At 39.4% G+C, this 26,986-nt stretch overlaps 1 protein-coding gene across 1 annotated transcript in view; it reads left to right on the top strand.

Annotated features, from left to right (window-relative positions):
* The first annotated feature begins 2,154 nt into the window (after nt 1-2,154).
* EPS15 (epidermal growth factor receptor pathway substrate 15) overlaps nt 2,155-26,986 on the top strand; it is a 177,109-nt gene continuing 152,277 nt past the window's right edge. The window contains exon 1 of the mRNA XM_032297051.1: nt 2,155-2,320. Within this exon, the coding sequence (XP_032152942.1) occupies nt 2,288-2,320 (33 nt within the window). The 5' untranslated portion in view covers nt 2,155-2,287. The remainder of the gene's footprint in view (nt 2,321-26,986) is intronic.

Genomic DNA, 26,986 nt, shown 5'->3' on the forward strand with positions numbered 1-26,986 from the left:
TAAATGTTAATTTACTAATTTTAGTAAATATTAATTTACTAATTTTCATATATGAGATATTGAAGCTCAGATAGGTTAAATGCTTATATTCTCTTTGCTACTCTGCACTGCTTTTCCAGGAAACTATACAGCAGGGATTCCATCTTATTCATCTGAGAAGAATATCTTACATCTCATATGGTTTGGAGGAGTCCCCTTGAATAAGCAAGTGAAATTGTACCTCCAAAAGCAATTTATTTCATGATTTTCAGATTTTATAATTTGTGTGGCTACAACTTTAGGCACTTTCGTATTTGTTATCTCATTCATCCTCAGAAAACCCTAAGGGCATACAACTAGTGAATGGGAGAGCCAGGACTGGAACCTGGACATTCCTAATGTCTGAGCCCTAGGTATTTCACTATACTAAGCTGCTTTGGCTATTAGTTGTATAACCTTGGGCAAATCACTTAGCCGCTGTGACCCTGCATTACCTCATTTGTAAAGTGAGCATGATGATTACTTCCTTTTAGAGTTGTGAAACTCAAATATGCTAATGCAAAGTAGAAAACACCAGTAGAAACATTGGTTGTATGTGGTTATGGCTGATAAATGTACCAAAGCGAAGCAATGATTAACAGCAAAAAAAGAAGCCGAGGAAGATGCTCTTGAATAAGTGGTTGCTCACCAGACCTATATGGCTTGCTCTTGTTAGCTGGCGTTTGCCAGAAGGGGTCTGAGTAGAATTAAGAGTTCCTGCAGAAATTTCTAGAATGATTTGCCTGTGGTGGCAATAGTCTAAAAACTTAGGTGGGGCTAACTCCATCCTGGGTCTTGTTCAGTTGTCTCTCCTACCATGGGGACTGCTACGATAATGATAATGGGTGTGGGCCTGATAGAGTTGCAGCTTGTTGTCATGGGAAGCCACCATGGCTGAGAAATTAAGACCAATTTGGGTAAATACATTTACTGATGCCTCTGTCTAAACTATGAGGTAGATATAGTAGTGAATCAGCCCCTTGTCCTCAAGAATTTTACAGTGCAGTGAGGTGCAGACAAGCCCTCAACTAACGTTTACAAATAAGGCAGAGCAAAAAAAAGGTCATATCAGAACAACTTAGAGGTGGGGTGTGGAGTTCCTAGAAGGCTTCTTGAAGTAGGTGGTATATATGCTGAGCCTTTGAAGATGAGAATTTCAAGTAACTGGGTATTCCAGCTGAAGGTTGGCAGCATCAGAAGGTGTAGGATGTGTTATGTTTAACATAGGCAGGAAGGAAGGCCTTTATTGATCACGTGCTGTAATTCTAGGGTCTGACAATATAGAAATATATTGAAAACAGAACTTGCCATCGAGGAGCTCTTAATCTAGAGGGGTAGATAGGTGTAAACTGTCATTAGGGTGGTGACTTCACAAAGTAGAGAAGAAAGGTTATAAAGGAGAGCCTGTAAGTAACTCTGACATGAGAAGGAGAGAAGATACTTTGCAAAGTAGGTGATACTTGAATTATGTCCTGAGAAAGGAGGAGGTGTCTGCCAAGTGGACAATGGAGGAGCTAGGAGTGCTACAGGCACCAGCGTTCCCTTGTTAAACAATCTAAGTGTGACAGGCACCAGGCAAATACCTTTCCAAATGGATTTTGGCTGTGGGAGGGAATGACTTAACGCCTTCTTTTCTAATATTCTAGCAGATGGTTAAATCTAATACTAGGATTCTAATTCAGCTATATAATTAGCCGTATGACCTTAGTAAGACACTTATTTGTTTCAGTTCCTTCATGAATACAATTCAAAAAAATAAGTCTAGTACAGAGCCTGGCATATATAAAGTGTCATTATTATTTTCTATCATTATCTCATTTAGCCCTCGTAAGCAACTTGGGCTCTGGTTAAAATTTCCCCCATTTTTCAGAAGCAGGAGCTCAGCGTAGATAGGTGAAGTTCACAGGGCAATCTGGAGTCACCTCCGCAGCCCGTCCGCTTTACTTTCACGTCCGCTCCGGGTTTTCCCAGGCGGACCCGGGGGCAGGCTCTGGTCCGGCGGCTCTTAATTCCGGCGCCAGGGTTTGGGCGGCGCCGCGGCCTGCTCCGGCGGGCAGGCGGGCAGGCGGGGCGGGGCGGGGGCAGGCGAGGCGGGGCGGGGCGGGGCCAGGCGGGGCGGGCGTGAGGAGGGAAGTTGTGGAAGTTAGGGGAGACGCCCGCCCGCCTGCCCGGGCCTCGCCTACAGCCGCTCCCCCCGCCTCCTCTCCTCCCCGCCCCAAGCCCTCGTCTGTCCGTCCTTCCTTCCCCTCCCTTGCATGATGGAAACACCATGGCTGCGGCGGCCCAGCTCTCTCTGACACAGGTAACGCCGCCCGCCTGTCCGCCGGGCTTGGCCGGCCGGTACCCCCTCCCCCACCGCCCTCAGCTTAGCCGACCCAGGCAGCTTCTCGGCTCGCGGGCCTGGCGACCGGCGTGTGTGAGCGAGAGCGGGTGCGACTGCGGGAGGGCGCCCTCCGGAGCTGGAGCCCCGTCGGGGCCGCAGCGACCTCGCCCCGGGTCATCGGGCGCCCCCTGCCCCGCCCCCCGCGGCCTCAGTTGCCCATTCCGGCCGCCCTTTGCTCCGCCACGGAGCGGACTGCGACCCGGCTCTACTCCGCCGGTGCCGGGCCGGCTCGCACGGGGCAGCTTTCACTCACCCAGGAAGTTTTTTCCCTCCGGGTCGCACGCACCCCAGGTGAGCTCTTGTTGAGCTCGCGCGGGCCGGCCGCACCCCCGGGCCACACAAGGCTCGATCGCTGGGCCGGCAGCGCGCCGCCCCCAGTTGGAGTTGCCTTCCAGGGCCGGACGCGCAGGCCCCCCAAGTCAGTCTTTCCTCTCCAGACCTGCCTTTCTCCCGAAATCCGACGAAAGCCCTTCCTTCCCAGCAGTTTAATGTAGTTATTAGCCTCGCCTCCAAAGAAGTCTCATCCTACCCAACTACCCCCTCTGCCAGCCCCTTCCTCAGTTCAGCCTCTCCCCCTCTTGATCAGGTTTCCTTCTGGGTCAGACCCCTTATGCAGCCTTTTCCCACCCCCGTCTGCTTCCACTTCCACTTCCCCTCGAGAGGCGCCCGCATGATCGCTGTGCAGGTGGATGCCCTTAACGGGTGTGGTGGCTCCGCCAGTCTTGGTGTCAGGAACGGCCGCCCGGGGAGCACTTGTCTGAGGAAATCCTCAGCAAAACTTGTCCTCGAGCTTCCCTCTTGCCTGGTTGCTTCCTGTCAGAGTCTAGTCCTCGTGCTTCTCAGAAAACCTCTAAACATTACTCACACTGGGAACCTGGTCCCTCCCTCTCTGCAAAGAAGCCAATTACAATGTAAACATGGTGTCCGGGATGATAAGGTGACAGACACCTGCCAGTCCCTTCCTGCTCCTCTGACCCAACTTGCCCCAAGTCTCCTCAGACGGTTCTCTGCAGAGCTGGTGGCGCGTGCTTCCCGATCGGGGAGCCACCCGGTCCTCCTTGCCTGCCTTGTGCTATCTCCCTGCCATCTTGTACTCTCCTTGGCCTAGATTCGTCGGTGCCTCTAAGGCTTTAGCTCTGGGATGGGGCAAACATTTGGGCACTATAATTTTCTGTATTTAAGATCAAGAGGCTTCAGGGTGCTTTGCCTAGCACTATAGGATAGAGAGACAGAGAAAAATGTCTCCTCAGAAACCGGGAGTCACGTACATGCTTCATGTAAAATAACTAATCGTGTTTGCAGGAATTCTAAGTGTCATAAGGGATGTCTGTTTCCCGGTTTATTTGGTAGTGGTGTTTGTCCTGTTCTGACAAGCAGATAACAGCGGGGAAGAACCCTTTAACATGGAATGTGGTGGTTTAGTCTCGGTTATGTATCTTTGGAAGGGCCCTCCCAAAACTCAAATTTGAGCGACAACAGCACTGGCTTTTTTAGGTATTCACTTTCTGTGAGTCTAGTTAGTGACTTGCATTAAACAAGATCCCTGTTGGTGGGCGGTTGTTTTCTGGCTCTGTTGGCCAGTTCTGGCAGTTTTCCCTTGTTGAAGACTTTGTGCTCTTGAAGACCTGCGTAAAATTGCTTCTCAGTTGTGTGCATACTTTATTATCTCCCTGGGTAATACCGTGTTTTTAGCTTCTATTTACTATCATTCATCTCTGGAGAATTGCTTCAGGCTCTGTCAGTTTTATAGTCATTTAAAAAATGTACATATGTTCTTGGGTTATATAAGTATTAATGTGTACACAGTAAGTACTGAATCAGTAGTAGCTATTATCCTTCAGTGCCTCACATATGAGAGAATATACATTGTTGGTCAATTTTTATTGATAACTCAAATAAGTAAATTCAGAATATTCTGATTTTAGAACATGAAGAGATAGTAAGAGGGATTGTGAAGGCACAGGAAGAAAACATTTCCAGTTGCTGGTATACCCTAACCTGCCTCCTTATTTCAAAACTTTGCAGATTTGCGATTTTTAAATTTAATTTTAATTTTTTAAAACTGCTTGAGCCCAATTCACTAAGATAACAATGCAGCCTGGTTTCAGATTCATTATTGATCCATTTGTCATCTGTTTTCCCCATCCCTCCCATCCTCCCAGCACACATGTTTAGACAGAGGCATACTCAAGTGAGAGATCGTTCAGGCCAGGGATATCTTTTAATCCATCTTTCTTCCATAGTATCTGTCTGGAAGAAAGCAATTAATAACTGTTATAGGTATGACTGAAAGCTCTAAAGGATTCTATGACAGTTATGGAGATTAAACATGCTGAAGTTAGTTTCTGCCTCTGTTCATATCGTGGTTTTCATTTAGCAAATATTTTTAAAGTACCTATCATGTGCTAGACACTGTACAGGGATTATCTTGTTTATAATTTCTTGCCTTTACCAATTAAGCAAAACAGAGTTTGGGGCAAAAATTGTGAAAAATATTTTAGTGGCCGGGCGTGGTGGGTCACGCCTGTAATCTCCAGCACTTTGGAAGGACAAGGTGGGTGGATCACGAGGTCAGGAGTTCAAGACCAGCTTGGCCAAGATGGTGAAACCCTGTCTCTACTAAAAATACAAAAATTGGCCAGGCTTGGTGGCGGGCGCCTGTAATCCCAGCTACTTGGGAGGCTGAGGCAGTGAACTGCTTGAACCTGGGAGGTGGAGGGTGCAGTGAGCCAGTATTGTGCCACTGCGCTACAGCCTGGGTGACAGAGCGAGACTCCGTCTGAAAAAAAAAAAAAGAAAGAAGAAAAGAAAAATGTAGCTTATGCCTACCTTCCTTTTTCCAAGCTTGCCAACCAACCCTTTAGCTCCCCAGCCAACAAAAGAAATTATCGAAATTATTATACTGTAGCTTCTAGAGATGATAGAATACTAGAGTACCAAAATGTTATTTCCAGTTCTGCTTTGGCAACAGCTAACTGTATGGTTTTGGTTTAAATACCCAGGCCTCAGTTTTCTTAACTTTAAAATTAACTCAACAAATATTTGCTGAGCATTCATTATGTGCTAGGAATTAATATACTCATAACAAAAATAGTTAACAATTCTTTGAACTTGGAGACAAAACCTTTAACTTATTTCTACTAGAATTAGCAGATCTAAGGACCTTTCTAACTATTAAAATCCTGTTTTATAGACAGTGTTCTATGATTTGTAGACCTAGTGGATTTTCTCTGGGTACTTTAGTGTTTTACAAGCTTAATGTTTTCTAATTCAGTTGTCTTTACTAGATGTTCTGTTTACTTTTTGTCAGTGAGAAGTAAAACCTGAGTGGGAAAGATCTTGACTTTTGCTTATGGTGGTAGATTAGAAAAAAAGCATGTAATACTTGAAAAAAACTTTTACAATAGTCAATTTCCCCTCCTAATGCCCGTATCTCTAATAATACGATAATACTGTTAACTTCCCTTTGGGTGTTACTGTATGCCAGGAATTTCACTACACTTAGAATCTAGGCCAGGCATGGTGGCTAACGCCTGTAATCCCAGCACTTTGTGAGGCTGAGGCAGGCGGATCACCTGAGGTTGGGAGTTCAAGACCAGCCTGACCAACATGGTGAAACCCCTGTCTCTTAAAAAAAAAAAAAAAAAATTAATGATATATTTTGCAAATTAGAGAAGCTAGTAAGCAAGCTGGTAAGTAGTGGATCTAAGATCTGAACCAAGGTCTGTAGGACTTCAAAAGCTGTCCATTTCACTGTACTTCTCTATGTACTATACGCTTGGCATATCCAACACTCCCTTGCATTTTTTATTTTATTTTTTTCCATTTACGCCATTGTCTTAAGCAGTGAGCCTCTTGATATAAGCCATTGGTTTTTGCCTTGAATCTCTAGTGCCTTTGATAGTATCTTGATGATACAATTGTGTGTTCACAGTACTATTGATGGGTAAAGGTTTTATTTTACTGAGATATGACTTGAATATTTAAAATAGTCTTTTAGCAATTCAGCTTTATACTGAAGTTTTCTTGCTTTTGTTTAGCAAGGTTTTTTTTTTTTTTGAGACAGGATCGCACTGTCACTCAGGCTGGAGTACAGTGGCATGATCAGGCTCACTGCAGCCTCAACCTGTGGGCTCAAGGGATCCTCCGGTTTCAGCCTCCTGAGTAGCTGGGACTACAGACATGCATCGCCATGCCCAGCCAATTAAAAAATTTTTTTTGTAGAGACAAGGGTCTCACTGTGTTGTCAGATTCTTTTTTTTTGTGTGTATGTGATAAAAAAGCCCTTAAGTAGGGACTTTATTTTAAAAATCCTAATATATAAATGATATAAAAATACTTTACAAGAGTGACATAACTGTAGTACAGAAAACTTGGATATTAAAGGAAAACATCTTCAATAATTTCACAGTGTGTAGTGTTTATTTTCAGTTTCATTTTTTAAACAAGTAGACTGTGTGCTAATAAACATATCATCTTGGTAGTCTGGTTTAACAATTATGACAGTAAATACAGGTTAGTTTGAAAATTACAACATATTCTCAGAAGCAGAAAAGTGATACTGTTCTCAACATGACAGATATTTGAGTTCCTACAATCGGAAAGGCATGTTAATGATGTTTTTCTTTTTTGCCTATAATTATGGCTCAATATACTCAGTAAATCTGTTCTTCCGTGAGGGAGGTATCTGATCATTCTCAAAGATGACTTGAAATGTTCGGCACTTGGGAGAGGTCCTCATAGTTAAAATTAATTAGAAACAGTTGGGTTCATGTAACAGCGGATCTCTCAGGAATAATCTAAGAGTGCATTCCTTTGTTTTCACTCGGTTTGCAGACAGAATGCCAGTAACAGACTAATGTGTAGTAGAAAAAGATTGAGCATCGTTAGCAACGAATCATAATTTAGAATCTCTGCAATCTCTAATAGCGTGATTTTTAAAGGCTTAATCTAAGGTATTTTACTTGTTTTTCAGGGAATTATTAAAAGCACTATATACACTTGTTTTGTGGGTTTGGGGTTTAATAAAATTGGGAGCAGAAAAGGTAACTATTGTTTATGGGCTTAATACCTGTGACACAAGTTCACCTGTCTAACAAACCTTTGTATGTACCCTTGAACCTAAAATGAAAGTTAAAAGATAAAATTGGAACTCTGGAAACCAAAACCAAGAAAATGGCCTGAGAGAGATTCCGTTACTTGGAGAATTGGTAGAAGTAATGAAAAAGGTATTCCAGGCAGAGTTCATTAGGCAAACTCACATGTTAGAGTGTCATTTTTAAAGCAGTTGAACCCCAGCAAGATATACCTTCATTACAAATTATATTTATTAGAAATTTTTAATAATCTGAGGAATCTTGTAATTTGAATGCTGTATTATAGTAAAGTGAACATTTTTTATTTATACAAATGATCTAACCCAGTTAAGCATTCTTAGAAAAAGGACTGGAAGAAAAAAACTAAAATTTTATAATAGCATGGTTGTAGTTTTTATCTACCTTGTTTTCAACAGTGAGAATATATTCCTTCTGTAATCAACTGATTTAGTGTTTCTGTATGGCATTTTGAAAATTTAGTCATTTAAATTGCATACACAATAACTCTGTGTAAAGTAAAGCTTTGTGTTCTAAGATTGCACTTACACTTAGTTTTCCTCTTAAACATTCTCATCTTTGAATTTAGAGAAATTGGTCAGAGGAATGATAATAATTATTTTAATTGATTTGGACAATTCAGTTAGAGGACTAATTTATAATTTTGTGTGCGCCTTTATAATTTACAAAGCATAACCTATGAACTGGACTATTATTGTCATTTCAAATTGGAGGATACTGAGGCTCAGAATTTGGGACATAGGTTTTATAGTTAGTAAATTAAAAAGCCAATATAAATTCATGTTTAAAAAAATTCAAACAATGCTAGTGAAGTCTCCTTTCTGCTTTAGGCCCTCATTTGCTTTCCCAGAGGCAGCCATTCTTGCCAGTTTCTTGTGTGTATTTCCAGTAATAGTCTGTTTATATGCAAATAAATATATACATATAGTGTATATGTATATATTTTCTTTTGTGTAAGCTGTCTATTGTTTCACACTTTGTTGTCATTATATTATTTTTAGCTTAACTTCTCTAGGAGATTGCTCTATATCATCACTTGTAGATCCCCCTCATTATTTTCCAAACCTCAGGGTATTCCTCTATGTGAACTTACTGTTATTTTACTAGCCACCTGTTACTGGACATTTATTTTGTTTCTGATCTTTTGTTACTAACAACTGTGCTGCAATGGATACTCTTTTATGTGTTTTTGACCACATGTGTGAGCATATGGATTAATTTCTGGTAGGTGTAATTGTTGGGCCAAAGGATACTTTTAGTTTGCATAGATATTGCTAATTTGGGGTAGGCATAGTGGCTCACACCTATAATTTTGGTGCTTTGGGAGGCTGAGGTGGAAGGATTGATTGACGCTAAGAGTTCAAGACCAGCCTCAGTTACACAGTGAGACCCATCTGGGACAAAAAAAAATTTTAAGTTAACTGGACATGGTGGTATGCACTTGTAGTCCTAGCAGGCATTCAAGGTTACAGTGAGTTATGATTATACCACTGCACTCCAGCCTAGGTGACAGAGCTAAGACCCTATCTCCAGAAACACTGTAGCGGCACACTTGTTTGAGCGTCATTTCCTCCACAGCTTGATCAACATAGTATATCATTGTCAGTCCAATGATCAGAAAGATTTCAAACAATTTCATTCTTTTGGTTTGTCATTTCTTTATGGTAAGGTTGAACTTATTTTTTTTTCTTTGAAACCATTTGTAGTTCCTTTTTTGTAAACTGCCTGTTCAGTTTTTTACCTGTTCTCTTGATGGGCTGTTTGTCTTCCTTCTCACTGATTTGTAAGAACTCTTCGTATATTTAGGAAATTTGCCCTTCTTTGCAAAATTTTTTGCAAAATTTTTTTCCTCTGAAATTTCTTTTATTTTTGGCATTTTTGATTATGTAGAAATATTTGCTTTATATGTTTAATTTATCAGTCTTTTCTCTTAGAGCTTCTGCAAAATCTAGATTGTTAAACTTCAGGAGCAGAGGCAGAATAATATAACTGCAAGAGCATACCTGTTCTGCCCCTGAGTAGTTCTGATCTTGAGCAAATTACTTAACCTCTTAAGTGTACTCATTTGCATATTAGAAATAAACTACCGAGACTTCTGGGATATTATTGAGACCTCTCAAGCACGTTGTGATGACAAAATGAACTGGTGAATAAAAAGGGCATACCATATATGTAGCTTTTAGTAAATATTGTTTTCTTAGCCATTCCTGTAGTTGCCTAATTTGTTAAAAACTGGCATTATACCCTACCTCATAAACTGTGCTTTCCTGTCACATAAATGTGAACTTTCTGAATATTTTGTGCAAAAGTAAGATAGAAGTGAGGTAGAAGAAGCTCACTTTTGTGATATAAATGATGCTTTCAAATGAATTACAGGTGTAATTAAAAAATAAAGATTGGGATCTTTTTAAAACTTGTTTTTATGTGGTAAAAATATACAAAGAAAAGTAAGTTTCACTTCCTCCCCCCTTTAAACCGGGGTTTATTATAATGGGAATTTAATAGTACCAGGAGTTTTTCATCTGAAATAATCAAACTGCTTATTCCTTATTGTATGTGCAATAAGAATACAAACTTGACCAAGAATGCTAGAATAAGAACATATTTTTTGGGCTGGGTGTGGTGGCTCATGCCTATAATCCCAGCACTTTGGGAGGCCAAGGCAGGTAGATCACGAGGTCAGGAGTTCGAGACTAGCCTGGCCAATATGATGAAACCCTGTCTCTACTAAAAATACAAAATATTAGCTGGGCATAGTGGCAGGTGCCTGTAATCTCAGCTATTTGGGAGGCTGAGGCAGGAGAATCACTTGAACCTGGGAGGTGGAGGTTACAGTGAGCTGAGATTGCACCACTGCAATCCAGCCCTGGTGACAGAGTGAGACTCTGTCTCAAAACAAAACAAAACAAAACAAAACATGTTTTTTGGAGGAAGACTTGTATATTACAGTACTTTGTAATTTTTTGGATCATGGTTTCTCAACCTTGCCACTTTGAGATTTGGGGCTCGAGAACTTCTTGTGGGAGGCTGTTCTGTGCATTGTAGAGTGTTTTGCAGCATCCTTATCCATTAGACGTCAATAACACCTTTACCAGTTGCAGCAATCAGAAATATGTCCAGACACTGCTAAATATTTCCCGGAGGATTAAATTGCCTCTGGTTGAGAATCGCTAACTTATTTATTTATTTTTTTAAATTTTTTATTATTTATTTATTTATTTTTATTATTTGTTTATTTATTTATTTATTTTTGAGTAGGAGTTTCACTCTTGTTACCCAGGCTGGAGTGCAATGGCGCGATCTCGGCTCACTGCAACCTCCACCTCCTGGGTTCAGGCAGTTCTCCTGCCTCAGCCTCCTGGGTAGCTGGGATTACAGGCACGCGCCAACATGCCCAGGTAATTTTTTTGTGTTTTTAGTAGAGACGGGGTTTCGCCATGTTGACCAGGATGATCCCGATCTCTTGACCTCGTGATCCACCCGCCTCGGCCTCCCAAAGTGCTGGGATTACAGGCGTGAGCCACCGAGCCCGGCCTATTTATTTTTATTTTAAAGTTTTAGTTTGTTTTGAGAGAGAGTCTCACTCTGTCACCCAGGCTGGAGTGCAGTGGCGTGATCTTGGCTCACTGTAACCTCCGCCCCTGGGTTCAGGCAATTCTCATGCTTCAGCCTCCCGAGTAGCTGAGCTTACAGGTATGTATCACCATGCCTGGCTAATTTTTTTGTATTTTTAGTAGAGATGGATTTTACTATGTTTGCCAGGCTGGTCTTCATCTTCTGACCTCAAGTGATCCTCCTTCCTCAGCCTTCCAAAGTGTTGGGATTACAGGCGTGAACCACTGCACCTGGCCAAATCACTGATTTAGATATATACTTATTTATTATTATTATTATTTCAGGCAGAGTCTGGCTCTGTCACTCGGGCTGGAGTGCAGTGGCACGATCTTGGCTCACTGCAACCTCTGCCTACTGGGTTCAAATAAGTCTCCTACCTCAGCCTCCCAAGTAGCTGGGATTATAGGCACCCGCCACCATACCCAGCTAATTTTTGTATTTTTAGTAGAGTTGGGGTTTTACCATGTTGGCCAGTCTGGTCTCAAACTCCTGACCTCAGATGATCCGCCCTCCTCGGCCTCCCAGATTCTGGGATTATAAGTCTGAACCACCGTGCCCAGCCTAGATGCATATTTTTTGTGATCCATTAGGACATATAAGATATACTCTTTAGGGGTGGGGACAGGGGAAAGAGGTTATCTTCATATTTTTATTCCTAAGCCTGCCATGAGCCATGATTGTCTCCTTGTGTATAAATATTGAGCATAAAAAACTAAAACGAGAAGGCAACCTGAAACTGTGAACTTTGTTTTAAGTGTGATTTCTCTGCTTTTCTTAGTGTGATCTACCCCTTCCCCAGCTCCACTGTGGTTTGGAAACTTAGTGTGGTCTTATTTTAGTTGTGGAAGAGTTCTATCTAGTGGGCTAAGTATTAATGCAGAGATCCTGGAAGGAAAACATTCTTACACCACTCTGGAGAAGGAAAAGGACTGATGCTTCTAGAACTCCTAATAAATACTAAGTATTTTTAGATAATCTACATACATTATTTCACTTAACTTCATAGCCTTTCTACAAGTAGGTATTAATCTTCTGTATTACTTGCTCAAAGTTGTATTTTAAGTGGCAGAATTGAAATTTGAACCTGGGCATATCTGTTCTCCAAGTACATTTGCTATGCTGCTTCCTGTAAATAGCATTGATGATATTTCAGTCAAATTTTGAGATGAAAACGAACATTCATGTGATCTTACATTCCTCTATTGTTATGTAAAAGAAATTATTCAGTGTGGTGTGTGAGTGTATTGTATCTGTGGGGGAGGTCAATAGTGGGATAACAGTAATACTTACTGAGCACACTACATGTCATGTGCTGTTTTCAATAATCTTTACAACCTGATGAACCTTTCAGTATTTACAACTTGGTAATCTTTATATCCCTGTTTTATAAAAAACAAAACAAAACAAAAAACTGGGACACAGGGGTGAAGTAATTTGTTCAAGGCCAAACTGCTGCTAAGTGGTAGAGGCAGATTGTAACCCAGTAGTCTAAACAACTCAGATATTAATTGAATGAGTCTGCATTTTTAAGGGTAAAATGGCTCTGACCAAACTGACTAATTATGGTACCATTCCTTGGTTATAGCTGAACATATGTTCTAGGCTACCATATCTCCTTATGTGAAAATCAACTTGTCATTGCATACACCACATCTCTAGAAAGTGATTGTTGTACCAAGTTACAGTGGCGAATTTTTGTAGACATGGTAGAAGGTAGTTTTTCATTTTGCACCCTCCAGATTTATTGCTCATCAAAATCTAAGCTTCTCCAGGTTAGTGTACATCATACCAATATTTACTTTTAAGCTAATATTCTCTCAGACATGGTTATTTAGAATTAGAGTTTCTACTTTATTTTATTGCTAAAGATAAAATGTATCGGAGACTCCCTAAAAAACAGTTTCATTCCACAAAACCTGGAACCAATTTCTGATGCTCCAGATGAACATATTTGAGAACTAGCATAAAATAATGAGAGCTTGAGTTCTGAAGTCAGAATGTCTTAGGTCAAATGATTGATTTTAGCTATATGAGCTGTTAATTTGTATTAAATGTTGTACTTAATTATAATTTTGATGGATCATTTATACTAAGGTTTATTGATAACTTAATTCCATCTTTTGTTTGGTAGGTACAACATAGATATAGCATTATGCATATATTAAAAATATGAAATCATATGCATTAAAGGTGCTTTCAGTATTGATGGTTGATCCTGTGTTTCAGAAAGCATTTACTAGATGCCTCCTGTGTGTTACTACTTTAGTAGGCCTTGGACATACAGGAGAATTAAGACCATGACATTTTCTTTGAAGTAGATTTTAGTTTTTTAGGGAGATAAACACTGACTTTCTTGTGTGACAAGTACTGTGATGAAGGACGATAGAAGTAAGGTAAGGGGCTGTCATGGGAGAATCCTGTGATTATGATGGAACTTTTGGTGGTAATGTAAATTTTAATTATTTAATGGTTTTATAGAATCCAGGGTTGTTACCGTAGAGAATATTTAAATTGTACCTAAAAGGATAACAAATATATAGGAACATTTGATTCAAGTTAAATTGTGTTTTGGTACATAGGGTCCATATTGGGGGATCTGTTTGCTTATGAGATTCCCCGTTTTATCTTTTCTTTGTAATAAAACAAAAATTTTTAACTTTGACCATAGGGCATTAGGAGGGGGATTCAAGGATAGACTTCAAAAGATCTATGATCTACTCCAAAACAGTACGTAAAAGGAGATTCACGGGTAGACTTTAAAAGATCTATGGTCTACTCCAACACAGTATGTAAAATATTTTATATATTTATTTTAATAGAGTATCAAGATTCTCATCCCAGGGACACTGAGAGAAGTTTTACATAGTGGGAAGAACACTGGAGATAGTACAAGACAAACCTGGATTGAATCGTAGCTCTGCCATTTGTAAAATCTCTGAGTCGTCATGGCAAATTACTTAAACTCTTTCATTTGCCTATGTGTGATGTATACATATTGTTGGGATATAGGAGACATTTGGTAAATAGAATTGCTTTTATTATTAATACCTTCAGAATTTATATAAGTTATTTGTTTAAATGTTTTTTCTTTTTATCTTTTTTTTGTGATGGAGTCCCACTCTGTTGCCGGGCTGGAGTGCAGTGATGCGATCTCGGCTCACTGCACCCTCCGCCTCCTGGGTTCAAGTGATTCTCCTGCCTCAGCCTCCTGAGTAGCTGGGACTACAGATGCCTGCCACCATGCCCAGCTAATTTTTGTATTTTTAGTAGAGACGGGGTTTCACCATGTTGGCCAGGATGGTCTTGATCTCCTGACCTCGTGATCTGCCCACCTCAGCTCCTGAAGTGTTGGGATTACAGGCGTGAGCCACTGTGCCTGGCCTAAGTGTTTTTTCATTTCCAGTATTCTTCACTCACTAAAGAAAACTTGGAACATACATACTGAAAAATAGCTAGAAGATAGATCACCATCCATACCATTCTTTAAATTTTAGTCTTTTACATTTTTCTTGTTTTTTTCTTTTTCAAATGTAGTTATTATCTCTCTTATATACATACATATATACGTGTATGTAACATTTTTTATTTTTTCTAAAATGGAGTCTTCCTCTGTCACGCAGGCTGGAGTACAGTGGTGCGATCTTGGCTCACTGCAACCTCTGCCTCCTGGGTTCAAGCAATTCTCCTGCCTCAGCCTCCCAAGTAGCTGAGTGTACAGGCACCCGCCACCATGCCCGGCTAATTTTTGTATTTTTAGTAGAGATGGGTTTTCACCAAGTTGGCCAGACTGGTCTTGAACTCCTGACCTCGTGATCTGCTTGCCTCAGCCTCCCAAAGTACTGGGGTTACAGATGTGAGCCACTGCACCTGGCCTGTTCTGTTTTCTTAAAGTGTTTTCATATGTGGTCTTCATAAGCATCTTTTTAATGTCTTTGGAACATATTAATTGATTGTGTGCTTTATAGTTTGAGCCATACGTGTACAGATATTTTATATATGTCCACTGTAATTAATGCTGTTTCAAATAACCTTTGCTCTCTCATCTGATAAATTTTTTTCTATAGAGTTATATGTGGTACTCACTATGTAACTGAATTGTTTTTCTCTGTATACATTTAAGTTTTGAAATCAAACTTAAGTGAAGTTTTAGTTTATATTTTAAGATCTTTAATGATAAAGCAGACAGCAGCAAAGGTTAACTCAAGCAATAATCTGAAAAATGCTATTCTGAAGGGATTAAAGTGAGCCTATTTAATTTGGTTGTAAAGGCCATTTATGGTTTGTCAAAGTTTACTTAGCATAGGAAATTGGTGTTAAAAGTTGTGAGCTTGAAGAAGATTGCAATATTTCAGTTTGTATATACAATTTTTACCCTTCTCTGCAGTCTGTGTTTGTTTCATTCTTAGTTTGTTCTCTACATTCTGTTCTATGTTTTTTTCTTTTTTTTTTTTTCTGGCACACTTTAATGCAGGGCCTTGTAAGATCTGGGGGTGGATTCTGGACCATCTGGCACTTCAGAATAGCTTGAAAACTTAACTCTATTGACTCTACTTTGAGCCATACTTGTTTGAAATGTCCTGGTTTGTTTCTCTGCCTGGCACATTTTCTGCTTTATACCCTCAGAGCTTTTTATGACTAATTTCTTCCTTAGCACAGGAATTTTAAGAGTACCAGTTTCATAGATTAAAGTGGACAAGACTTATTTCACTATAAACCTCACCAAAAAAACCCTCATAAAGAAAACTTTGCAATTTGTGTTTAAAGTAAGTGTATAATGACGTGAACACTTACTATTTGTTCGATAAATATTTACATATTTAAAATATTTAAAAATGGAATATTTTTAAGGTATTGCTTAATAGTTCTTCTTTCATTATGAGGCTAGGTAGAGAGGAAAGTGTAATTCTGCAAATTGTAAATTTACTAAGTTGATTTCTAGTCCTGGCTTTAAAATACTTTATATGTCCAAATATATGGAGGTACTTAATGTATAAAATATTTAAACATTGTTGGCCAGTTGCGGTGGCTTGTGCCTGTAATCCCAGCACTTTGGAAGGCTCTGGTGGGAGGATCACCTGAGCTCAGGAGTTCAAGACCAGCCTGGCCAACATGGTGAAACCCCACCTCTACTAAAAATACAAAAATTAGCCAGTTGTGGTGGCAGACACCTGTAATCCCAGCTATTTGAGAGGCCAAGGCAGGAGAATTGCTTAAACCTGGGAGGCGGAGGTTATAGTCAGCTGAGATTGTACCATTGCACTCCAGGCTGGGTGACAGAGCAACAGAATTCCATCTCAAATAAATAAATAAGAAGACCTCATCTCAAATAAATACATAATTAAATACTTAAACATTGTTTACTTGTTATGAGACTTTTATTTTTAGCTTTCTGCTCCATTGTTCTTTTCTAAATTTTTTTTTTGCTTTTAAACAGCTTAATTGAGATGTAATTCATACACCATACAACTTACCGTGTGAAGTGTACAATTCAGTGGTTTTTAGTCTATTCATAGATACATGCAAACATAGCTTCAGTCAATTTTAGAACAATTTTAGCATATCAGAAAGAAACTTGTACCCCTCAGCCATCACCCTCCTGTGTTGCATGCTTCCCCCAGCCTAAGCAACTGTTAATCTACTTTCTGTCTCTATAGAGTTTCCTATTCTGGACTTTGTATGAATGGAATAATATAATACATATACTCTTATGACTGGCTTCTATCACTTTTTGTGGTTTATCTACATTGGAGCAGGCATCAGTAATTCATTCCTTTTTATGGTTGAAAAATATTCCATTGTACGGTTATACCACATATTGTTTATTTATTCATTGGTGGATATTTGGGTTATTTCTACCTTTTGGCTGTTATGAATAATGCTGTTATAAGCATTCATGTACAAGGTTTTGTGTGAATATATGTTTTCACTTCCCCTGGGCACATATCTGGTCATATGGAAACTTTATGTTTAATCATTTGATGAATTGCTTTTTATTTTTATTTTTTTTTGAGACAGAGTCTCACTCGCTCACCCAGGCTGGAGTAGAGTGGCGCAATCTCAGCTCACTACAACCTTTGCCTCCTGGGTTCAAGTGATTCTCCTGCCTCAGCCTCCTGAGTAGCTTGGACTACAGGTATGCACCATGACACCTGGCTAATTTTTGTATTTTTAGCAGAGACCAGGTTTCACCATATTGTCCAGGCTGGTCTCAAACTCTTGGCCTCAAGTGATCCACCTGCTTCGGCCTCCCAAAGCACTGGAATTACAGGTGTGAGCCACCACTTCCCACTGCTGACTGTTTTTAAAGCAGCTGCACTGTTTATATTTGTACCAGCAGTGTATGGGGTTGAGGGTTTCTCTACATCTTCTCCATAATTGTTATAAGCTGACTGTTTTATTTCGGCTACCCGAGTGGGGGTGAAGCAGTATCTCATTGTGTTTTCGATTTTCATTTCTCTGATAATTAATGATGTCAAGCATCTTTTTATATGCTTCTTAGCTATTTGTATGTCTTCTTTGGAGAATGTCTATTTATATTCTTTGCCTGTTTTAAAATTGAGTTGTCTTTTTATTATTGAATTGTAGGAATTCTTTATGTGTTCTAGATGGAAGTCCTTATTAGATACTTGGTTTGCAATTATTTTCTCCCATTCCATGGATTATCTTTTTACTTTCTTGATGGTGTTCTTTGAAGTACTTTGAAGTTTATAATTTAATTTTTTTTGTTTTAAGACAGAGTCTTGCTCTGTTGCCCAGGCTGGAGTGCAGTGGTATGATCACACCTCACTGCAACCTTGACCTCCAGGGCTCAAGTGATCCTACCACCACAGTCTCCCCAGTAGCTGGCACTACAAGCGCACACCACCTAGCCCAGCTAATTTTTTTGTAGTTTTTGTAGAGAAAGGGTTTTACCATGTTGCCCAGGCTAGTCTTGAACTTCTGGGCAGCATGCTCTTTTTGGCCTCCCAAAGTACTGGGATTACAGGCATAAGCCACCTTCCCTGGCGTGAAGTTTATAATTTTGATAAAGTCCACTTTATATATATTTTTCTTTTGTTGCTTGTGCTTTTGGTGCCATAGCTGAGTCTTTTGGCAAATCTAAGGTCATGAAGATTTATCCCTCTGTTTTCTTTTAAGAGTTTTATAGTTTTAGCTGTTATAGCTAGGTCTTTGATCTATTTTGAAATAATTTTTATATATGATATGAAGTAAGGGTTCAACTTAATTTTTTTGCTAGTGGATATCTTATGCTTGTGGTGTGGTATTCCAGCACCATTTGTTGAAAAGACTATTCTTTCCACGCTGAATGATCTTGGCACTCTTGTCAATAATCAGTTTGACCATAGATTTAATTCTGACTCTTAATTCCTTTCCACTGATCTATATGTCCTGTGCAGTACAACACTGTCTTGAGTATTGTTGTTTTGAAATACATTTTGAAATTGGGATGTGTTAGTCCTCTAACTTTGCTTTTTTATTTTTATTTTTTGTTGAGATGGAGTTTAGCTTCTGTTGCCCAGGCTGGAGTGTAGTGGTGCGATCTCGGCTCACTGCAACCTCCACCTCCTGGGTTCAAGCGATTCTCCTGCCTCAGCCTCCTGAGTAGCTGGGATTGCAGGGGCCCACAACCATGCCCAGCTAATTTTTGCATTTTAAGTAGAGATGGGGTTTCACCATGTTGGCCAGGCTGGTCTTGAACTCCCGACCTTAGGTGATCTGCCTACCTCAGCCTCCCGAAGTGCTGACACTGCAGGCGTGAGCCACCATGCCTGGCCTACTTTGCTTTTTTTCTTTCAAGATTGTTTTGGGTATTCCAGATTCCTTGCAATTCTATGTGAATTTTAGAATCGGCTTGCCAGTTTCTACAAAACAGTCAGTTGAAATTGTCATATAAATTACATTGAATCTATAGTTTAGTTTGGGGAGTATTATCTTAACAAGGTCTTCTGATCTATGAATGTGGGAAGTTTTTCCAGTTTATAACTTCTTAAATTTCATTCAATGTCTTGTAGTTTTTAGAGCATAATAAGTCTTGTACTTATTTTGTTAAAGGTATAGCAAATAAATTGACAATAAAACTATTTGATGCTATTGTGAGTGGAATTGATTTCTTTCTTTCTTTTTTTTTTTTTTTTCAGTCTCACTCTGTCACCCAAGCTGGAGTTCAGTGGCACAATCTCGGCCCACTGCAACCTCTGCCTCCCAGGTTCAAGCAATTCTCTTGCCTCAGCCTCACAAGTAGTTGGAATTACAGTTGTGTCCCGTTCTCTCCCCCGCCCCGCCCAGCTCATTTTTGTGTTTTTAGTAGAGACAGGGTTTCGCCATGTTGGCCACGCTGTTCTCAAACTTCTGAACTCAGGTGATCCACCTTCTTCAGCCTTTCAAAGTGCTGTGATTACAGGCATGAGCCACCGCAGAGCCTGGAATTGATTTCTTAATTTCATTTTCAGATTGTTCGTTGGAAGTGTATAAAAACAAAGTTAATTTTTTTTATACTGATTTTGTATCCCGTAACCATCTAAACATATTTATTCCTTAGGATTTTCTCTATATAAGAACATGTCATCCACAAACACAGGGTTACTCCCTCCCCCACTCTAGATGCTGTTTATTTCTTGTTCTTGTCTGATTTCCCTCAGAACCTCCAGTATAATAATGATTAGAAGTAGCAAGAGTGGACATCCTTTTCTTGTACATACATATGCTTTGAGGGAAAGCATTCATGTGTATAATCAGTACCTCAAAAGTGCCTTGTTCAGCCATGAAATAAAACTTAGTCTTATTTGAAAGGTTTTTTTTTTTTAAGTATTTATTTTTATTTACCACTATACTAATGCTTCCTTACCTGCAGTAAGGAAGAAGGAGTTTCTAAATTTTATTATTCATTTATTTATTTGTTTGAGACAAGGTCTCTGTTGCTCAGCTGGAATGCAGTGGTGCGATTGTGGCTCACTGCAGCCTTGACCTCCTGTGCTGAAGTAATTTTGCCTCAGCCTCCCAAGTAACTGGGGCAACAGGTGTGTACCACCCCATCTGGCTAATTTGTTTGCTTTTTGTAAAGATGGGGGTCTCAAACTCCTAAGTGCAAGTGATTCTCCCATCCTTGGCCTCCCAAAGTTCTGGGATTACAGGCATGAGCCACCTCACTTGGCCAGAGGGGGTTTTTAAATTTACATTTTAATTATGTTGCTTTAGAGGGGTTCTTGAGGGTGGTCCTTATACCATCAGCACCTGCAAACTTGTTTGAAATGTAGATTATTAGACCCTTTACTGCAACTCTGGAAAGAACCAGAAACAAGGTGGAAAGTTCACTTAGCCATTTGCATGGTAAATATAGTTTGTCTTAAAACTAACAATGCGGCAGGGTGCAGCCACTCATGCCTTTGGGAGGACGAGGAGGGCAGATCACCTGAGGTCAGGAGTTTGAGACCAGCCTGGCCAATGTGGTGAAACCCTATCTCTATTGAAAACACAAAAATTAGCTGGGTGTGGTGGTGGATGCCTGTAATCCCAGCTACTCGGGAGGCTGAGGCAGCAGAATTGCTTGAACCCAGGGAGCGGAGGGTGCAATGAGCTGAGATTGTACCACTGTACTCCAGCCTGGGCGACAGAGCAAGACTTGTCTCAGACAACAACAACAAAAACCCCAAAACTAATACTACTAATGAGTAACACATACAGGGTTCTACATTTATGGAACATGTAATTTTCATGAACATTATTTATAGTACATTTTTTCTTTCTGTTGTGTTTTTCAATATATGCGGAAACAGCCCAGAGAGATTGTCAATTTTCTTTCTTCCTTTTTTTTTTTTTTTTTTTTTGAGACAGTTTCACTCTTGTTGCCCAAGCTGCAGTGCAGTAACGTGATATTTGCTCACTGTAACCTCCGTCTCCTGGGTTCAAGTAATTATCCTGCCTCAGCCTCCCAAGTAGCTGGGATTACAGCTGCCTGCCACCACGCCTGGCTAATTTTTGTATTTTTAGTAGAAACAGGGTTTCACCATGTTGGCCAGGCTGGTCTCGAACTTCTGCCCCCAGGTGATCCTCCTGCCTCAGCCTTCCAAAGTGGTAGGATTATAGGCGTGAGCTACTGTGCCCGGCCAAGATTGTCAATTTTCTATTCTTTTGGGCAGTGATTAAAAGAATAGGTTTTGGCATTGTAGCATGGCTTAGGATTCTTTTTTTTTTTTTTTTTTCTTTGAGATGGAGTTTTGCTCTAATTGTCCAGGCTGGAGTGCAATGGTATGATTTCAGCTCACTTCAACCTCCCCTCCTGGTTTCAGTCATTCTCCTGCCTCAGCCTCCCAAGTAGCAGGGATTACAGGCACCTGCTGTCGTGCCTGGCTAAGTTTGTGTTTTAGTAGAAATGCAGCTTCACCTTTTTGGCCAGGCTGGTCTTGAACTCCTGACCTCAGGTGATCTGCCTACCTCAGTTGCCCAAAGTGCTGAGATTACAGGCATGAGCCACCGCACCCAGCTGGCTTAGAATTTTAATTCTACCATTTACTAGTTGTGTAAATTTCGGGAAGTCACTTAATAATTTCTCTATATCCTTTCTTGGCCATTTGGCTAAGATCATGTGTAATAATCTCTTTGTATTTCAAATTATTTATATGTAAAATGCCTACTTTATAGAATTGTAAAGATTAAATGAGGTGATACAAGTAAAGTGCAGAGAATAATGCCTAGCCCATAGCAAGTTCTTAATAAATAAAAACATTTGCTATTACAATTATTATTGGTCAAGAACACCCAGCCATGTCCCATTTCTCACAGCTTTCTTCTGTACATGATTTTTGCTGTACCTCAATTTCTCTTTCTCTCCTTTGCCTCCTTAATTCTACATATACCAGCTATCTTCTATCTGTGAAGCACTGGTCTCTATACTGTGAATACATAGTGAACAAGACAAAGTCACTGGCTCCATGGATTTATATTTCTAGGGAGGGAGAGCAGCAGAAACAAATAAGTGTATCAGGTAGTGAGTGATAACGAGCAAATAAAGTAGGGTAAAGGAAGGGACATAAGATACTGTTTTAGATAAGGTGGTCAGAAAGGGCCCTCTGAGGAGTCTTATTTGATCAGAAACTGAATGAATGAAGAAGTGAGCCATAGGAATGTGTATGGAGATGTTTCTGGTAGAGTGAATAGCAAACTTGAGGGGCATTGAGATAGGAGTGCTCTTTGTGGTTGCTTGAGTTGTTCCTTTAAGATTTGGTTTAGGTGTGACTTGTAAGCCCAGGCTTCTTTAGCTTCTTCTATATTAATTTGTTATGAAATAATTCAGACATGGCTTATATCAAGTCTTCTGACTCCCTTAGCTACCCTGAGTGCCATAGCAACCTTGTTTGCTCCCTCTTTTTTACACTTAACCACAAGGGATTTTTATTATCTGTTTTTCCCACTACAGTCTGAGTTCCCAGTATCAGGGACCATGATTTCTTATGTATTTTAGTATTCCCATTTCTAGATATATCTGTAAAACAGATGTTTAAATGAATGATTAGTGAAAGAACAAATAAATAAGGTTTTTTTTGACTTTATATTTCCTCAGTATATTTATTTCTGTACTTTGTTTCTGCCTGGTGTAATACACTTTATTTGAATACTTTGGCACACAGCTTAGTACATCAAATATGTTTTTGTGTTTAGCTATTATAATTTCTCTCTGTCTCTTTTTGTTTTCTTTGAGATGGAGTTTTGCTCTGTTGTCCAGGCTGGAGTGCAGTGGTACAGTCTCACTGCAATCTCTGCCTATTGAGCTCAAATGGTCCCCCCAACCTCAGACAAAAAATTTGTCCCATTTATTCTATATCAGAGTGCCAGCAGTTTGATAAATGACTGATAGTATGTTAATACATTGAGTCTGCTGCTGAATCGCATAGACCATATTATATAAGCCATATTTGCATGATATTCCAATAGGTCCTGAGCTAGAAGCTTTAAGCAAATAGATGATTCTAAATATTCTTAACATCCTGGCTCCTTTGCTTCAGCGGCACCTTAACAAGTCTAATTTTCCTGTATGTGTTTTAACCAGTTACTGTGTTTATTTTCAAGTAGAAATGGAAACTGGTCTGATAATTATACCAAATACTTGAAATTCAGACTGGATAAGTATTATCTCTGTACCCACGCTCCAAAATTATCCCTTCCTACAATTCCATAGTAGGAATTCTTATTCTTAGTACTTTCTAGGTAGAGATTAAACAATAATAATTTCTAGTCTAGGCTAATTTTCTGCAGGCCTGCATGCATGATCAGTAGGCTACTCTCAACAACATTTGCATTTTAAAAGAGGAGTTTGCTAAGTTGGCTAAATGACAAATTAGTGGAATGTGTGTAGCTGAAGGTGATATATACTGCTATTATTTAACTACTCTAGGGACTGAAATAAAACAACACATCTTTTCACATTATAGTATAGGTAAGCCAAGGATTTCCCTGCCAGAATTCTGTTGTTTGGCTGAAAAAATATGTTTTTTTATTCCCTGGCTTTTGGATTTATTTCCAGGAAATGACAATGAAATGAAACACATGCTCATCATATGAAAATCATTCAATGTAACACATTGCATTAATAAAATGAGGGATTAAAATCACATGATTATCTCAGCTGCAGAAAAAGCATTTGACAAAATTTAGCACCCTTTCATGATGAAAATAATGAACTAGCAATGAAAGAGAATTTTCTCAACATGATAAAAGCTGTATTTGAAAAACCCACAGCTAGCATCATATTCAGTGAAGAAAGACTGAGAGCTTTCCCCATAAGATAAGGAGAAAGACAGGGATGCCTGCTTTTACCACTTCTATTCAACATAGTACTGGAAGTTCTAGTCAGAGCAATCAGTCAAGAGAAAGAAAAAGCATCAAAAGTAGAATGAACCAAAATTATCTCTGTAGATGTGATTTGAATATTTTATTTATTGTAGTAAATAACATGAAATTTATAATTAAAGAACTTATAAGTGTACACTATTGTTAACCATAAGCACAATATTATACAGCAAATCTCCAGAACTTTTTCATCTTACATGATGAAACTCTATATCCCTTGAACAGCAACTTCCCATTTCCCCTTTCCCCCTGCACACAACCACTGTTCTACTTTCTGCTTCTATGAGTTTGGCTAATTCAGATATCTCATATAGGTGAAATCACACAGTATTAGTCCTTTTATAATTGGCTCATTTTACTTAGAGTACCATCTCCATGTTGTAGAATATGGCACAATTTTCTTTTTTTTTTTTAATGGCTGGGTAATATTCCATTGTATGTATGTAAATCCATTCATTGGCTGATAGACATTTACTTTGTTTCTGACTCTTGGCTATTGTGACTAATGCTGATGAATATGGGAGTACAAATATCTCTTTGAGAACCAGATGTCCATTCTTTTGTATAAATACATACAAGCGAGATTGCCAGATCATATGGTAGGTCTACTTTTTATTTTTTGAGGAACTTCCATTTTTTTTGACATGATTTTTTTAATGTGTAGGAAACCCTAAAGATTCCACACTCAAAAATTGTTAGAGCTAATAAATTGAGCAAAGTTGCAGGATACAAGATAAGCACACAAAATCATTTCCATACACTAGAATGAACAATTTAAAAAGAAAATCAATAAAACAATCCCATTTTCAATAACATCAAAAAGTAAAATACTTTCTGTATAAATTTAACCAAGGGGACAAAGAGTTGTACTCTGAATACTACAAAACACTGCTGGAATAAATTAGACCTAAATAAATGGAAAGATATCCCATGTTCATGGATTAGAAGGTTTAATATTGTTAAGGTAACAATATTGTAGGCAAAGACAAAGCAGTCTACAGATTCAGTGCAGTCTCTATCAAAATCTGAGTGACATTTTCTGCAGAAATAAAACTCATTCTAGAATTCATATGGAATTTCAAGGGACCCCAAATAACTAATCTTGAAAAGGAAGAACAAGGTTGGAAGACCCACTCTTTGTGATTTCAAACCTTAATATCAAGCTACAGTAATCAAAACAGTGTAGTACTGGCAAAGGACAGACATGTAGGCCAACAAAATGGAATAGAGACTTCAGAAATAAATCCTTGTATATATGACCAAATGATTTTCAGCAGGAGTGCCAAGAACACACAATAGGGTAAGGACAGTGTTTTCAAAAAATGGTGTTGGAAAAAATGATATCCACATGTAAAAGAATGAAGTTGAATCCTTAACTGAAAAAGGATCAATGACCTAAATGTAAGAGATAAAACTATGTTACTCTTAAAAGAAAATATAGGAGGAAAGCTTCACGACATTGAATTTGGCAATGGTTTCTTGGATATGACACCAAAAACAATAAAAAATTGATACATTAGACTTCATCAAAATTAGAGTTCTGTGCATCAAAAGACACTATCAAGAGAGTGGAACGACAACCCATATGGGAGAATGGGAGAAAATATTTATAAATCATATATCTGATGGGGGCTTGTATCTAGAATGTATAAAGAACTCTTGCAACTCAATGAAAAGACAACCTAATTTTAAATGGGCAAAGGACATGAGTAGACATGTCTCCAAAAAGATACATGGCTACTCACATGAAAAGATGCTCAACATCATTGGGGAAATGTGATAAAAAACACAATGATGCCAGGAGGAAGTGGCTCATGACCATAATCCCAGCACTTTGAGAGGCCAAGCACTTGAGCCTGGGGCTTTGAGATCAGTCTGGGCAACATGAGACTTCATCTCTACAAAAAAAAAAAAAAAAAAAAAAAAATGAGATGGAGTTTCGCTTTGTCTTCCAGGCTGGAATGCAGTGGCATGATCTCAACTCACTGCAACCTCTGTCTCCTGGATTCAAATGATTCTCCTGCCTTAGCCTCCCCAGTAGCTGGAATTGCATGTTCCCATCACCATACCCTGCTAATTTTTTTGTATTCTTAGTAGAGATGGGGTTTCACCACGTTAACCAGGCTGGTCTCAAACTCCTGACCTCAAGTGATTGCCCGCCTCAGCCTCCCAAAGTGCTGGGATTACAGGTGTGAACCACCATGCCTGGCCTACAGAATTTTTTTTTGAGATGGAATCTCACTCTGTCACCCAGACTGGAGTGCAGTGGCACAATCTTGGCTCACTGCAACCTCTGCCTTCCAGGTTCAAGCAATTCTCCTGCCTTAGCCTCCTGAGTAGCTGGGATTGCAGGTGCATGGCACCATGTCTAGCTAATTTTTGTATTTTTAGTAGAGACAGGGTTTCACCATGTTGGTCAGGCTGGTCTCGAACTCCTGACCTTGTGATCCACCCTCCTTGGCCTCCCAAAGTGCTGGGATTACAGGCGTGAGCCACTGCATCTGGCCTGCAAATTTTTTTTTTTTTTTTTTAATTAGCTGGTGTGGTAGTGTACGTCTTTAGTTGCAGCTACTTGGGAGGCTGAGGCAGGAGGATTGCTTGAGCTTGGGAGGTCAAGGCTGCAGTTAGCTGTGATCATGTCACTGCTCTCTAGTGTTGAGTGACAGAGCAAGACCTTTTTCAAAATAAACCAAACCAACCACAACGAAATACCACTTCATGCCCATTAGGGATGGCTATGATCAAACCAGTAACTAGCAAACATTGATGAGGATGTGGAGAAATGTACCACTAAAGAGATTGTAAAATAGTGCAGCCACTGTGGAAAACAGTATGGCAATTCCTAAAAATATTAAACATTAGAATTACTGCATAATCACCATATAATCTAGCAATTTCATGTCTGAGTATATACCCAAAGGAATTGAAAGCAGTGACTTGAACAGATTTGTATACCAGTGTTTATAGCAGCAGCATTATTTACAGTAACCAAAAGGTAGAAATAACTTACCAA

This window comes from Sapajus apella, unplaced genomic scaffold (assembly GCF_009761245.1).
Source record: "Sapajus apella isolate SASKATOON/1434 unplaced genomic scaffold, GSC_monkey_1.0 scaffold36, whole genome shotgun sequence".
Classification (NCBI taxonomy): domain Eukaryota; kingdom Metazoa; phylum Chordata; class Mammalia; order Primates; family Cebidae; genus Sapajus; species Sapajus apella.